The 15605-nt window shown below is 42.1% G+C and overlaps 1 protein-coding gene across 2 annotated transcripts; it reads right to left on the bottom strand.

Annotated features, from left to right (window-relative positions):
- On the bottom strand, positions 1-13725 carry TBPL1 (TATA-box binding protein like 1). 2 transcript variants are annotated; one of them, XM_068149830.1, is made up of 7 exons: positions 13541-13725; positions 7108-7294; positions 6332-6414; positions 5390-5453; positions 3648-3751; positions 3461-3555; positions 1-1281 (listed from the first exon to the last, which is right to left on the bottom strand). In XM_068149830.1, the coding sequence occupies exons 2-7, from the start codon at positions 7240-7242 to the stop codon at positions 1211-1213; spliced, it is 552 nt and encodes a 183-aa protein (XP_068005931.1). In that variant the 5' UTR covers positions 7243-7294; positions 13541-13725; the 3' UTR covers positions 1-1210. The 2 variants fall into 2 exon arrangements, with proteins under 2 accessions (XP_068005931.1, XP_068005936.1); XM_068149835.1 differs by lacking the exon at positions 13541-13725 and adding an exon at positions 13113-13213.
- Positions 13726-15605: the final 1880 nt, after the last annotated feature.

Here is a 15605-nt window from a genome sequence, read left to right as displayed (position 1 = left end):
TACATTTATACATATTTATTGTAACTTTTTAAAAGTATCATTTGCAGTTATTTTTAAGCATTCACCTCTCTTCTTGCTTCAAATGTGCACTTATTGAGAGAAACATCTACTGGCTTCCAAGTCCAAGATTAATACCAAGAATAATACATGCCACGATCAAGCTTCATTGCTTGTTGGCAGCTCCTGTCATGGAAAATATTATACAGTAAGAAGAGTGTAGAAAAGGTCTGTGTTAATCATTCAGCAATAGGCTGCGGCTGGATTAGTGTGACCACACCATCTTCTTGAGCTGAAGCACACCACCACCTTCCTGAAAACTGAAGTTTACACAGTAACTTTTTCCGTTTTGCATCCAGCAGGTGGACAAGGCAGTTGGTTTTTCTACAGTAGCTTCTTCAGCTGGTAAGGTCTCCTCATCATCTACAGGGAAACACTTGCTGTACATCTTTACATCTGGAAACGCCTTCTTGTCATGTAACAGCAAGAAAATACTTGAAGTCGGGCAAGTAGTTCGGAGAACTGGGAACAAACCAAGTTTCATCTTCGGATAAACATACGTAACTACTAGAGAGTTCAATCTAACCCACACACAAAATCTTACACATACTACAAATAGAAACAGAAGTTATCAGCAAAAGACTATTCTTACATTGTTTCAAATTAATTTGCAACTATACAATTTTAACTGTAATAGAAAAAGGGAAAAGGAATATAACAGGGTATGGAGAGAAATAGTTTCCAAACTTTTATTTGTGCACATTCATCAGGTGAAAAAGATAACTTTTACAGCTTCTTTGGTGCCCAATATTCAGCATACAAAAATGTAAAAGACTATTCACAAATAAAACACAAGCTCAAACTGAAAAAAAACAACCAACCAAAAAGGAAAAAAAAAAATGTTTTAAAGGTAGTGCACATCGTGATAGCTTTGCTTATGAATACACAGAAATTACTGCAAAAATAAATAGAATGTCTTTTTAAAAGCAGCAATTTCATATCTTGTAAACTTCCATTTTTACAATACAGCACTGTTAAGAGTAAAATCCAAAAGAACTGGAGTCTACACTGTGGCCATGAGCAAGTAAAAGTCCTTAATCCTCTGCTATGATTGGTCCAGTTTTCCTTTTTTTTTTGCTTTTACTCCAATGTGCAGCAGTCTTTAAAGGTGCTTGGTTAGGGAACCTAACCATCAAGTGGTGAATTATAAAATTTACTTCCTGCTTTCAAACACGAATGGGTAAATCTGTTCCACGGCACTGGCAACAGCCTTTACGTTTGGCCCTGAGACACATTGAAAATAACAGAAATAGCGGGAAGAGAACAATTAGGGAAACAGAAATGAAAACAATAGTATCTTCAAAACAACATGAACATTTTTAGGTACTTTATACTGTAAACACAAATAGTTTCTCCCCCATTTCTCCCAACTCAAAGTGTTCCTCTGATTACTGTTACTTCCAAGAAAAGACTCCGGCACGGAATCTACAAGATGTTCTACACCAGTCAATTAGACTAAAAATAATACTGTAATTTAATTTCATAACAACTTGGGGGCTTTTTGATTTACTGGCTTAAGCAGTCAGCCCAGAAGGCAGAGGCAAAATAAATACTTAAGCTAATCTTCTAGGAATTTTTATTACTGAAAGCCTAGCCATTTTTGTACAACGTTTTAAACGTCTACCAACAAAATCTACTGCTAAATAATTCCTGGTGTAACCCAAATATGTTTCAAGCCAGGCTATCTTAGTTTTCATGTGTACAGACTCTACCTCTTTACTCTAGATTTTGCAAATGGATTCACCATTGGTCTTAAGGTAAAACCTGCAAGTCACGGAATGGTTATTGCCTCAGGATGAAGCATCTGAAGGTTATCTAACATGATCTACAAGCATTTGGGGAAAGAAAAAGAAGAATGAACTTACTAGAGCAATTTATGCAATGAACAATTATGATTGAAAATAAGTGAGCAGTAGCATGCCAGAAATTCATCCTGGATAGAAGTTTGGTGATGCAGATAAATGAAAATAGCAATTTCTCACATGCTTTGATGCCTGTGAACTCAGGGATTTTTTTTTGCCTCACCTTAATACTTCCAAAGTTTCTTCCAAGTATAGAGAACTATTCTAAATGGTTCCCAAAAATCACAAATGAGTAAATTGCTTCAAGTAATTATGAGAATATTGTTTTAATTTACATGCTCAGTCAGGAAATGGAATGGAATAGGATTCTTCCTCTATTTTCTAACCTGTTGAGTTAAACACTGGCCTAAACCAAGCCTGGTGACTGCTATCTGCCTTCTGTGCAGATACTGCATCTTCCTTAAATTTGACTGTTATTACAGAAATGCCAGTGTTAGAGAAAGATACAGGGTTGTAGAAATATATAAAGTGATGGGGGTTTGTTTTGTGTCATTTTAACTGTTACTCTACTCTCAAAAAAAAACCCCCAACAATCTTGACTTTTCGTATCTGGAAACCTGTGGTGGACACATCACAAGCAAACACAGCCAAGGGTGGAAGACAAAAATTAAGAAAAGAGGGGGAAAATGTGGCATGGCATCTCCAAGAGCCAGGACAATCAAGTCCCTCATTACATGGAAAAAAAATCATTGATGACTAGAACCATCTAGTGGTTCTCTTTCAGTTGAGTCTTAACAGAAGAGAGCACAACCTCTCCTATGAGGACAGACTGAGGGAGTTGGGGCTGTTCAGTCTGCAGAAGAGAAGGCTCTGAGGTGACCTAATTGTGGCCTTCCAGTATCTGAAGGGGGCCTACAGGAAGGCTGGGGAAGGACTTCTCAGGATCTCAGGTAGTGATAGGACTAGGGGGAATGGAATGAAGCTGGAGGTGGGGAGATTCAGGCTGGATGTGAGGAGGAGGTTCTTCACCATGAGAGTGGTGAAACCCTGGAATGGGCTGTCCAGGGAGGTGGTCGAGGCCCCGTCCCTGGAGGTGTTTAAGACCAGGCTGGATGAGGCTCTGTCCAGCCTCATCTAGTGTGGGGTGTCCCTGCCCATGGCAGGGGGGTTGGAACTAGATGATCCTTGTGGTCCCTTCCAACCCTGAATGATACTATGATACAAATGTGAAGAATTGCAAGTGTTAGTTAACCTCACTTATGACAAAATGCTATGCTGCACTGTGACCCAGTAAAAGAAAGACAATTCTAATATTTCAATAAACAATAAACCCCTGAATTCCCAAGTCCTATCTCACTTTCATTTTTATATAAAAAAGAGGCTATGTACTTCCAGTCAAAGTAATTTCTGAACCTGCCAATAAGAACACTTCCTCTCCAACTCTTCCTGAACTTGCACTCAAAACCAAAACTATGTGCTAGCACTGGGAAACAAAATCTCTTCAACATATCTGTTTTAAACATCTTCCTTCCCTACAGCTACTGGCCCTGAAGTTAACTATTCCCAACAAGTTAAAACATTTATTTTTGACATCAAAATACCTGTAACTGTGATACTGCCTGTGGAAAAAATCTGTAAGGTAGCTCGGAGAGTTTTTATTCTGTAACATACGGCAGGATGAAGTTCTGGTTCATAACTAGAAAACAAAATAAAAGGTAAAAAAGACAGATCTAGAACTGAGAAAGAAAAACTTAACAAGTATGCCAAGACAATAAAATCTTACTGTACCTAGCATGAGGTCTGTTATTCTTCGTGAATTCTGGCAATCTGATCTCAAAGGGCATGTTGCACACTGCTAAAACATTCACAACTTTAAAATCTGTGAAAATTACCTTTTCAAAAGAGAGGGGAAAAAGACATCAGAAATTCAGTTTACAGCAAGGAAGTGCATTAATTAGAATTGTTTTGCTGATACTTCAAAATGAAAATGTGATTAATTTATTTCAAATAGGAATCTCAACAGTACTTAACATACTCCAACTGCTTCCATTATCCTTCTATGGTACAGTAACTGTGAAGCAGATACTACACAGTTACACTATATGGTTATAGTACAGCCTAAGAGAGAAACTGTTCATATTGCTCTACCAAACACCTACAAATAGAAAGCAAACTAAATTAAATAGCTCATGGAACACTAAAATCAGCAGGGAAAAAGCATAAACTTCATTGTTACAAGAATCCTACACAATTTGAAAACTTCTTTGATGCCTTATTGCCACATAACATTTTTATCAAAGCTAAAAATAACAAACAGGTTGGTAACTCCTTTGTTTCAAATTTCCAGTGGCCAGTACACCAAGCTGTTTTTCTGAAACCCAGCTCAAACTTCTGGCTTTCAATTATTCTTTATCACAGCTATTTCAGATGACAACAAAGCAACAAATAACAGTGCTGAGAAGTCAGTGCTGGCAATATCACTGAAGAAACTTTTGTTCATTTTCTGAGATTGCCTGAACTTAAAATGACCATTCCTCAGTCAAAACTTTTTAGAGGGATACTACCAATAGAAGCAATTTGTCCTTATAAAAGGTCAACTATCAATGTAATCTTCAAAATATGTTCCACTTAAACTGTTCACTTTATAACAAAACTTTGTGCATCTACCCTGGAAGCACTGTTCACATCACCATTCCAACTTCAAGTGGCTGAGTATCATGTATGTATTCGTAACAGTGTCCAACTTCTGCTTGGGTCTGATGCAGCATTACCAGGATGCCATCACCACTGCCTTTATTTACTACAACCACAGCTAGCTCCTGCCTGCCGAAGAACAGGCACTGTGTCTATTTAACTACCTGTCCATAAACAGCACAAGTGAATGCCAGAAAGCTTTAGAGTACTTAAATATGTCATTTTAAGTCATTTGTGTTGCTGGTTTTCAGCCTTTACTATGAAATGCAAATGGCAGTGTGTGCCTGGTAATGTTAACCCACAGCCAGAAAAAAAGAGGGGTTTCATGTCCAAAGTATTTTATTTGGTTTATTTCCTGCTCTGCCACCTGACAGTGGAGAAGCATTTCTGCCCCCTTTAATGACAGCTCAAACTTGCACTTAACACAACAGACATATATCAGCTATTTCATCAGAAACGAGGAATATGATGCTCAAACGACAGTTAAGATTCATGCTCTTCAGCACCTCCTCCAAATAAATCTTTCAAGATATTGTAAATGCTGTCCAAGAAACATCTGTAGGTGGTTCATTTATTAAACAAGTTTTGTTGTTCATTAGCCAGCAAAGAAGCACTGCTCTGAGCTGCCAAAGGAAACTCAAAGCCACAAAAATAAATCAGCTCCTCTTTAACCAGCATCTGGAAAGTGTATGCAGACACAAAAGGGGTATCTGAGGGAAAACATGTTCACTGCTAAATAATTGTTATGCTCCCTCCTTTTTCTTTCTTTGCTTCTTTCTAATAAATGGACTACCAGCCTTGCTGAAGTCATTAAAGTGTTTTTTCATTAGAATTACCTGAAAACCTAGTTTCTGCAGACTACGAGCTAATCGTCTGGCACCAAATTTAGCTTCTTCTTCACTATAAAGGAGAGAAAAGAATCTATCATTAACAGAAACAGACTGTATGCTTGTGTGCACACATACCACAATAGCTACTCAAGACTACAAAAGAATGCATAGTGCATGAGCCATGATCACATGGACAGTCCTCATTTTAGCCTAATGTACACATTACAATTTAACTATCCAGATGGGTTCTTTATGCCCCATTTGAACAGTATCTTCACACTTGGCCCCAGCTGAAGTGGGAGATGTATTTTGATCACACATGATACTTAAATACTCTTAGGAGACAAATACAATCAAGGCTAGTCTGGAGTTAACATTCTGAAAATCATCTTCTATTTTGAAACAAAGACCAGGAATAGAAGGTATGCAAGTTTATTACTGTACCTTGCCCTTATTCCACAATGGACATAACTTAAAAGAACTCAGCTCTTAAGAACTTAGCAAGTCTCAGATGCATCTAACCTGACAATCTGCATTTGCTTCTTTCTAGTCCCTCAATACTGTAGAACTCAGTTAAATTCAGGTAGGTTTTCATGAAAGAGATATCTCTCCCTCAAAAAATGTCATCCCTTCCCAAGTTCCAAGCTCTGGCTAAACCCAGAATTCTTAACAGACCTGTCAAATAAAGTCTCTAGGATTATCTTCATAAAATAATTTTCACTGCTGGTCTCCCACAAGGCTGAACTGATGTTGCTTAAGATTTCAACTCACTGTGATGTAGACATTTCACACACAAAATTTCCTCCTAACCATGCAGCTTGGCAAGGATCTATGTGTAACCCAATGTGAGTGAATCTCAGCAGTGGCAATGCTGCCTCTTGCCATCTTCTTCATTGCTTTCAAATAGACAAGCATTTACAGCTAAAGAAAGAATCCTCACAAGCTCACCTTGTGGCTCCTGTGCAAATAACTTTTCCTGAGGACCAAATTGTGGCCGTAATCCTAGGTTTCCTAAGCTTCATTAATACTTTCTAAAAAAGAAAAACAGAAATGGAAGAGCTGGGAATTAGTGGTAGTTCAATTTCACACTGGAAAATAGATAAATAAGCAAACAAATTGTTAGACAAATCAACTGTTACACTAATACTTCCTTCATTTTTTATAACCCTGAACTGTCCCTTCATCTCTTTCAGTAATTAAACAAAACCAACAACAACCCACAAACTACAAAACCAACAAACAAAACCAAACCCAGCTCCTGAGAAGGGCAAAATATGCATGTAATATCTCAGCCAGTTTCAGCATTCACAAAATAGATTAAATGAAACTATTCTCCTCTGAATAAAATGCTGAAAGCCCTGAGAATTGTACTGTTTTTTTTTCCTTATTACAGTGACTCCCAAACTGCTGCCTTCTCATCAGGATCTATTCTCTTGACAAAATTATCACAAAGCAGATGATACTGACCCTGAGGTATAAGAGTTCTCATCTCCTCTTATACTAAACATTCACTTCACTATCTGCAGTCTTTTGAGACACTATTTACCCGCTCATCCTACTGCATGTTTAGTATATGACACACCAAATGTCCAACATAACAGAAATTCTGAAATCAAGCTGTGTTTTTCTCTATCCACCATACACAGGTAGCAGATGAAAAAAAACATGTTTATCTTGAGGAATATTCTTAAAAACAGGTAACTGAGATACATTAAATCTCTTACCCCAACATCACGCTTGTAAATCACATTTGCACCCTCTAGCGCGATCTTCCTCAAGTTTAAATGACATCTTGTTCTAAAAACACACACTACATTTGTGATTAAAATGTCCAATGCAACATCACTGTCCGCATCCATTGGGGTGATTTACAACTCAGTTTTCCCACCAGCTCACCGTGAAGATCACATCCTGAGAAATGAAAAGTATAGAGTTAAACACAGCAGGAGAAAATGGCCTACTAATGCCACTGTATACATCCTTCCTTTAAATGAGACAAAAAGCAGAAGTGATTACACTCTGACTCATCTAAGTTAACTGTGTGTGGGGAGGGTGGGTGTCTGTATGCTAGAAAATAGGTTACTTGTTTAAAGCCATGTTGCCAGACTTAACAGAAATGAAGTGTGCATACATATATATAATATTTAAACTTGCCAGTTAAATATGTTGCAACTCTTACCAACTATATTAAGGACACAGTAAAGATTACTGAAACTTTTTCCATAGCTCCAGTGGATAATCTTTCCTCAACTCATTTGAGGATGTCATTAGACACCTCAGGAAAACACATTTCTCTGACTGCTGAAGTTGATAATTCTGAACAGCTTGACATTTGTGTTGGAATGGATGAGCCTGCTAAGTAACTTTGAACTAACAATGGGTTACACAAACTGCAGCCCTGTAGACAGCTTGCTATCACAGCTTTCCCATCTTCATCCAGCACTCTTGGCCTATCTCTCCCAGTATAATAGCACAATGCAAACTATACAAAATGTCCTGGTGGCAGTAACAGCCTGGGCTGAGCTGCAGTGGCCTCTCACTCCCTTCTGTACTGCCCACAGGAACTGCACAGAATGAGAGCATTGTACGTGCAGGGCAAAACCGAGTGGCTTTGAGGAAAAGGATGAGTGAATCATGAAGGCACAGGATGGCTGCCCACTGCATGCACAGCACACCTAAGGCACCAGGAAGTGTCCAGTCTGCCTGTGCACATTGAAGGTGACACTTCTAACACCCCTCAACTGGGGAGAATGCTCATGAGATGAAGAGTTTGGCTACCATTCAGCCCAGCCTGAGGCTGCTTGACATCTCAAGTCTCAAGTGAAGTATTTGGTGAAAGGAGAGGAGAAAAGAGCAAGATTATACCTGGTATACAGTACAAAGGACTTCTATCAAAATAGTTTGTTCAGTATTTTTTCTTTGTAGAACAATGTAAAAATCCTGGGTTTACTCCAGGAGCAGAGGAACATAGCCTAAGAGACAGGGGCAGTATTATCTTGATCCATTCAACTAAAATTTTAGTAGCATTTCATCCAAAAGGAACACAATAGAAAAATAAAAATCAAAGAAAAATAGTCAGATATATGAAATGCTCCACATAGTTACTGCCATGGAGGTAGCAGGAGACTATGCAAAGAGAACAGCAATATATGTAAATAGGCTGCATTGTACTTGTATCACCTCAACTGTTTTGGCCTTACATGCTATATCACAAATCTTCAAGATACAAAATTAATGTTACAAGTATTTTCATCTGACTATGACTTTCTAAACATCATGCCATAGTCTCTAATCAAACTCACTCAAAGTGCACTTTCGACTACAATTCACCAACAACACAGAATAAACTACAAGGCAGGTGTGCATAATGTACTCGGACAACTGCTGTGACAGTTGCTGCTTCCACTGTGCAGCTTGTTCCCAGCTGAAAGAATTATTCTGTAATTGTTGCCTTGTCCAATGTAAAAAAAAAAAACAAGAGGGATGAAAACACAGAAGAAGAAGAAGAAACAGCAAGAGAAAAGCAGAAAAAAACCAAAGGCTATGTGTAGGTCTTGGGGGGGAAAAGCAGGCAAAGAGAAGAACAAAGAGTAACTAATTAGTATTCCTGGAACCTTCTTTTTAAACTAAAAATTATATAAATTCCCAAAGTTAGAAATTACTTTTCCCATCTGGTTTTGACGGACTACTACAGATTGGGTTAGCAATTTATGGCACTAGATCCAAAGATAGCACATGTGCAGATTTTGAATGGCATGCAGGCAGGGCCAGCTCAGAGCTGGAACCCGTGGCATCCTCAGAGAGGCATTTGTGTTCCACCCTGGCTCCAACTCTTGGCTCTCACCGAGTTCACTTACTGGAACCCAGGAGCGATTGCTATATGCGAAAACAAGATGCCTCAGATCAGCAGCGTCTCCCAATTATCAGCAGGTTTCTGCTGGCACCCTCCATCTCTACACTCTGAATTAATATCAATGCCACACATAACACCGTTGAAAGGTTGCTAACTGCTAAGCGAGCCGTAATACTGTATGACAATGTCCTCATAAAATTCTGATGGCTTGTCTTACATCAGGGGAGAAAAGTCATGTGCTTATTCTGAACAAAGGAAAAGGTGGCTGAAAGAGAGGAAAATTAAAATTTAAAAGGAAAAGATCTCTCCTGAAACAGGGATCCACAGACAACAAAAAGAACACCACCACGCTGTGAAGCTAGCTGTCAGTAAGGATGTTTTCAGCAATGATGGTGTACCTTGCTTAGAAGTAGAGTTTACTCTCACAGGTTTTAATGGGAGAAAAACGACACAGTTTTACAGCAGTGTGCCCCCATTTTCATTACCATGTTCTGAAAGCTCAAGACAACAGAAATTTAATTTGAGCTCTAGCTAATGTGTTTTGTGACATTCACTTCGAAAGGGACATCATTTCTTGGAGAAGCTGTAGCGGAACACAGCATAAAAATACCGAAAACTGCCTTTAATGTTACTTCAGGTAACATTACACTTGAGGTAATTTCATTGCTAAACCCACTTGAATATTGAACATTTCAAATACTAATTGCCAAGTTTTTCTAATCTGTATGGAGAAAACTTTTTATTTGCTGATGCTAAACACTGGACCTGAATCTAAGTGTTAATAATTTTGAATGCACCCATTCCATTTAGTATAGAAACACAACGTTAGCCTCTTCCAAGGGATAGTTCAAAGGCATAGGTAAATGAGAATGTTTCTAGATTGGGATACTTCTGTTCAAGAAGTGAGTGAGCACAACCTTATTACAACTTCTGTCTTGAACATTTATGTTAATGTCTCACATTGTACAACAACAAAGGAAAAAAAATCAGAGAAAAGACATCCTGCTGCCTTTCTTTGGGAAGTCTCCAAGAAATACAAATGCATAGAAACCATGTGAAAAGAAGCAAGCTAAACTTAAAAAAAAAAATAATACATGCACTGCAGAAAAAAAAATATCTGAAGAACATGTTTATTAAAAAACAAGGTATAAACTTGTTCTCTTTAAAAAGAAAGAAACCAAGAAATCAAAACCATATGCAGTTCTTATGCATGCCTATGGCCAGTAGCATGACTAGCTGGAACACAGAAGTCCTGCACAACAGTCTTCTCTTTCCCAGTTTTCTCTTGTCACTGTGCTATTGCTGCACACTACTATATCCCTGCTGCATGATCTGTTAATTTATATCTCAAAATCTGAATTTCTGCATTTCTATCTCCTATCTGCAAAACGGGGGGGGAATGCTCCCGTGGTTTTACAAATACATTCAGAGGCATGCAACAGCTTGCCATAAGCCTGTTACTATTCCATATTTATGCATTTACACTTGCAGAACAGAGGGACTGCAGAGAAACCAAGTATCTTATTCTTTTCAGTTCTGGATTTGCAAATGCCCAAGTGGATTTTATTAAGCTCAGCCTAAGTTTTGTTGATTAATTTTGCTCGAAGAGTCTCCCATCTGAACCTTAGAATTCTGGCACCTTAAATCTCATTTCTAAAAATATCTATTCCTAGCTAATGCTGATCTAGTAACAAGCTAAAATTGAATAGAAAATAATTTACTTGTCTGTATGTGCATTTCTTTAAACTTATGTATTGCATTCAGTATTCTCCAGCACCAGAAACTAGTCTGCTTTGATTTCAACATCTTACATGAGTATAACACAATCTGCCTCAAGGATGAAAAAAGCTAAATACATCTTTGCAAGAGTTTGCATAGTTTTATTAAGTAATTTTTTTAAAGTTTGTTCTTCCTTTCCAACATAAATTTCAGGGATATATCTGGAATATTACCTCAAGAAGAAAAAAAAAAAAGAGGAAAGAACGAAAAAAAGTAGATAAGTAAAGCATGGTAATACACATAAAACCCACAAAACCTAACTCAAGGATATTTGACACTGTAATGTATTCTACACTGAAACATGAGAAACTTCCCAGAATAAGAAAGACTTTGGAAGAAGGTTCTTAAACAAAGCACTACCCAGGCACCCCCAGTTAGGAGACAGCCACACTATTTTAGATACTACATAAAAACACATGAAGATAATCATCCTGCCCTGAAAGCTTACAATCTAAAAAAAGCCAGCACTCTCTGCCTTCAAAAGTTCCAAAACAACCACGCTATCACCATCAAAGAGAGGGGAAAGGCACTTGGGATGGAGTATATAAACAAAGTATTTTAAGCTTTTGGCTACCTTTGATCCAAGAAACTCAGAGCTATAAAGGTAGATGAGGGGTATCTAACAATGGTTATGTTAGTGTCAGAACAGTTTAATAAACACCTTTTTTACCAGCAGTCTAAGTATAAGCAACTTCCACGGGTTATTTTTAATTTTGCTCCAAAGCAGTTCACCAACTCCACCAACAGTTCCAACAGCCCAGCTGAAGGGATATCTATCACTGCTGCACCACAGGCATTCATCAAACTAGTGCTTAAAGAGCATTTTAGAAAAAAGCTAACAGGAGTCTTCACAGGAGGCTTCCATATGAGAACAGAGAGTGCACAAAATAAAGTCCATCAGGAAGAAGAAGAGGCGATTGCATCCATCCACGGAAGCACATTTTTAAAGATCTCTGTTCAGCCCCTCAGGAAGCAGGTCCATATGGAATGCTGGAGGTGACAAATCTCTGAAATTTGCTTGAATTCTTAGATAAGAAATGGTCAGGGTAGCAGGTGAATGCCTCCCCAGACCTGAGAGCTACAGCTACTACTGTTCTTACAGAAAATCCTCTGGTCCAAACAACTTTCCAGTTACAGCCGATGAGCAAATGGGACATGCTTTTACTTCTTCTTGTCTCTAGTGGCAAGTTAAATTGTCCCTAAAGCAAAAGGCCATTTTGAAGTTAATAGTCTCACCTTCCAAGATTTGCACAGTCACGACAACTTCCTACAGAATGAAACAAGTATGGGGGAAAAGGAGAAAATTTCCAAGCACACATAAAACCACTGCCAAAGTCTGTCCACTTAGACCAATGCACAGAATGATGATACCAGCTATATGATAAGCAAGTAGGGCACAAATGCCCAATCCTGTCAAACCTCCCAGATATGCCTACTTCATTCCCATGGACCCAGGATCTTCCAATACAAATCCAGCGACAGGAATAAACTCAGTTTATAGAACAAGACCAAGAAGCTTATTTTTAAATAATTCATAAAGATTTTCCTCATATCTTTCTCATCAAAAAAGGTCTATCCATATTCAAAGCAAGATTCACTCGCATCCAATTTAGTGTCATCTTTCCCTTACAACATCCAGTTACAGCCAAACAGCAAGCATTAAGAACAATCCTTCGGATCTTCATGATGCGTGGAAGGCTGTCAAAAGTATGTCAAAAGTATGAATCGATTGGTTAGGTGGCCATTAGAACTTGATAAAACATTGCAAAGAAATACAAATCTGGTTTGCTGTTACAAAATATCGTAACACAACAGGTAAGCCTCTCGTCCCTCTAGCAGTCAAACATCTACGATTTGCCTGCCTCGACTGAGGAAATTTAAGCACTGTTCCTATCCACACAAGCTGGAATCTCACTCAAAGCTCTACATGAACCAGTGTCACAACACTCAGGTTAACCAATAACTCATTCTTTTCCCCTTTAAGCCCAGCCAAAAACTTATCCGGCCGTCCCTGCGAAAACAAAGCACCCGGAGAGGCGGCCTAGCCACGCCGGTCTCTGCCGCTCGGCAGCGCTGGTTTATGAAGCGCTTCGTTACCTGGAGCGGCGCCGGGAGCCGCTACAGGGGACGGGGCCGTTACAAAGCCTCCGGGGCCGCGCACGCTATTTCGGGGAGTCGGGAGAAGGGGCAACCGGTGGAAGACTCGTGGAAACCTCGCGGGCTGCCGGAGAACGGGCCGTTTCCCAGGGAGGATGCTCTGCCCCCTTCCTCTCTCCGACACGGCGGCCCCAGCCACGCACTGCCCGCCGCAGGGGGCAACGGACCGCGGCGGAACGAGCCAGCAGGGCCGCAGCGAGGCGGGGCGGGGGAGCGGGAGGAGGCTCCATGCTGCCTCCCTCACCTCAGCTGGGAAGGGACGGGTGGGAGCGGGGCGGTGGGGGGTGTGCACGCGGGGACCCGACGGCCGCGTCGGCCGAGGCGGTGGGGAGGAGGAGCGCGGCCCGTCGGCGGGCGGCAGCCGTTACCGTGCGGGCAGGCGGGCAGCTGGGCGGGTGGCGGCGGTCGGGGCGGGGCGGAGCGGGGTGCCGGTTGCTAGGCGCCCCGCCGCTGGCGCCCGGCGGCGTTCCGGGTCCTGGGCCGACTCCCCACGACAATAAACATCCCCCAACGCCGTGGGCATAGACACGGCGCCGGCTAGAGCGGCCACCGGAAGTCACGACGGCGGGAGGGGAGGAAGGGGGCCGCGCTAGCAGCGTACTTCCGCTTTCGTCTGCCGCCCCCTGAGGCGCTGCTGGCTGAGAGCGCCAGCACCGCCCGGGGCTAGGAGGGTGAGCGGGCGGCTCCGGGCTGCCCCGCTGTGGCCGAATCGGACAGTTACCGCGCCGGCCCTTTCTCCGAGGCACTGAAGTCCGCTAGTGCCCGCCGCCTTTTGTAGTGTTGGCGCTGACTCAGCGCCCCAGTTCGGGCGCAGGGAGCCTTTCAGCTGTGCCAGGGCATCCGTCGTGAACTGCCCGCGAGCAACCGCGTTGCTTCAGAGCTCTCTCGGGAGCTGGCGAGGCCGCGCAGCAGGCGGCGAGGTTTTGGTTTGGTTTGATTTGGTTTTCTCGTGGCTTCCAGCAGGCTGGAAGCAGCTGTCTGCAGTGGGCTCGTGGTACTCTGCTTTTGCCAGCTGATCCAGGCTTTATCCCATTGCCTGCGGTAGCACCTTTGGCAGCAAACCAGCAAGAGATCTGATCCAGTTTGTGGGTCGGATGGTGTGAATACTCATGGCACATGCCCGTTTATTTCCTGTGAGGCTACTTGCCCTTAGGCCACTTGATCTTGTTACACCTTGATCCCTGGCTTGGCTGCTCTGTGTGCAGTCTGGCTGAACGGAGCAGTCGGCGCTGGTCGTGACCCAGTCCGGCAGTCCTGTGTTAGGATTGCTGCTGCTGCCGCACACATGGCATGTTCCACTGTAAGCAGGAGCCCAGTCACTGCCTCTTCTCGCACAAATGCTTTAAGAAATGTATATTTCAAGCAACATTGTTTGGTACTGAAGGGATAGTATCGTAGTATCATTCAGGGTTGGAAGGGACCACAAGGATCATCTAGTTCCAACCCCCCTGCCATGGGCAGGGACACTCCACACTAGATCAGGCTGGCCAGAGCCTCAGCCAGCCTGGTCTTAAACACCTCCAGGGACGGGGCCTCGACCACCTCCCTGGACAACCCATTCCAGGGTTTCACCACTCTCATGGTGAAGAACCTCCTCCTCACATCTAGCCTGAATCTCCCCACCTCCAGCTTCATTCCATTCCCCCTAGTCCTATCACTACCTAAGATCCTGAGAAGTCCTTCCCCAGCCTTCCTGTAGGCCCCCTTCAGATACTGGAAGGCCACAATTAGGTCACCTCGGAGCCTTCTCTTCTGCAGACTGAACAGCCCCAACTCCCTCAGTCTGTCCTCATAGGAGAGGTGCTCCAGCCCTCTGATCATCCTTGTGGCCCTTCTCTGGGCACGCTCCAGCACTTCCACATCCCTCTGGTAATAGGGGCTCCAGAACTGGACGCAGTACTCCAGGTGGGGTCTCACCAGGGCTGAGCAGAGGGGGAGAATCACCTCCCTTGATCTGCTGGCCACACTTCTCCTGATGCAGCCCAGGATCTGATTGGCTTTGCGGGCTGCAAGTGCACACTGAGAGCTCATGTTGGGCTTTTTGTCCACCAGCACCCCCAAGTCTCTCTCCTCAGGGCTGCTTTCCAGCCAGTCACTGCCCAGCCTGTATTTGTGCCTGGGATTGCCTTGACCCAGATGCAGGACCCTGCACTTGCTCTTATTGAACCTCATGAGGTTGGCTTGTGCCCACCTCTCCAGCCCACAGCAGTACACTGTGGTACCTTGGTGTGTGAGCAGATTACTGAACCCAAGTGAAATAAAGGATGTGAGCAGCTGACTGAGAAGCCTTGAATAGTCTGGCCTTCAGCATTACTTTTTGAAAAATAGTTTTAATGTTAAAATGACTAAAGCAAAACTGCTGCTTTGCACTTTTTCAATGTGCAAATTGTTTCATCTTTGCAAAGTGAGCACATGGTGCTTTGACCGAAGAGA

This window comes from Melanerpes formicivorus, unplaced genomic scaffold (genome assembly GCF_026170545.1).
Source record: "Melanerpes formicivorus ecotype bairdi unplaced genomic scaffold, bMelFor1.0.p_v2 SCAF_2, whole genome shotgun sequence".
Lineage (NCBI taxonomy): Eukaryota > Metazoa > Chordata > Aves > Piciformes > Picidae > Melanerpes > Melanerpes formicivorus.
This window is presented reverse-complemented; position numbering and strand designations above follow the sequence as displayed.

Excerpts from the sequence above, each read along its gene's own strand:
- TBPL1 (XM_068149830.1), bottom strand. The coding sequence starts at position 7,242 with ATGGATGCGGACAGTGATGTTGCATTGGACATTTTAATCACAAATGTA. Across the intron at positions 6,415-7,107 it reads TTTACAAGCGTGATGTTGGG|AAAGTATTAATGAAGCTTAG; the intron begins GTAAGAGATTTA and ends TTTCTTTTTTAG. Across the intron at positions 5,454-6,331 it reads ATTTGCACAGGAGCCACAAG|TGAAGAAGAAGCTAAATTTG; the intron begins GTGAGCTTGTGA and ends TCTCCTTTATAG.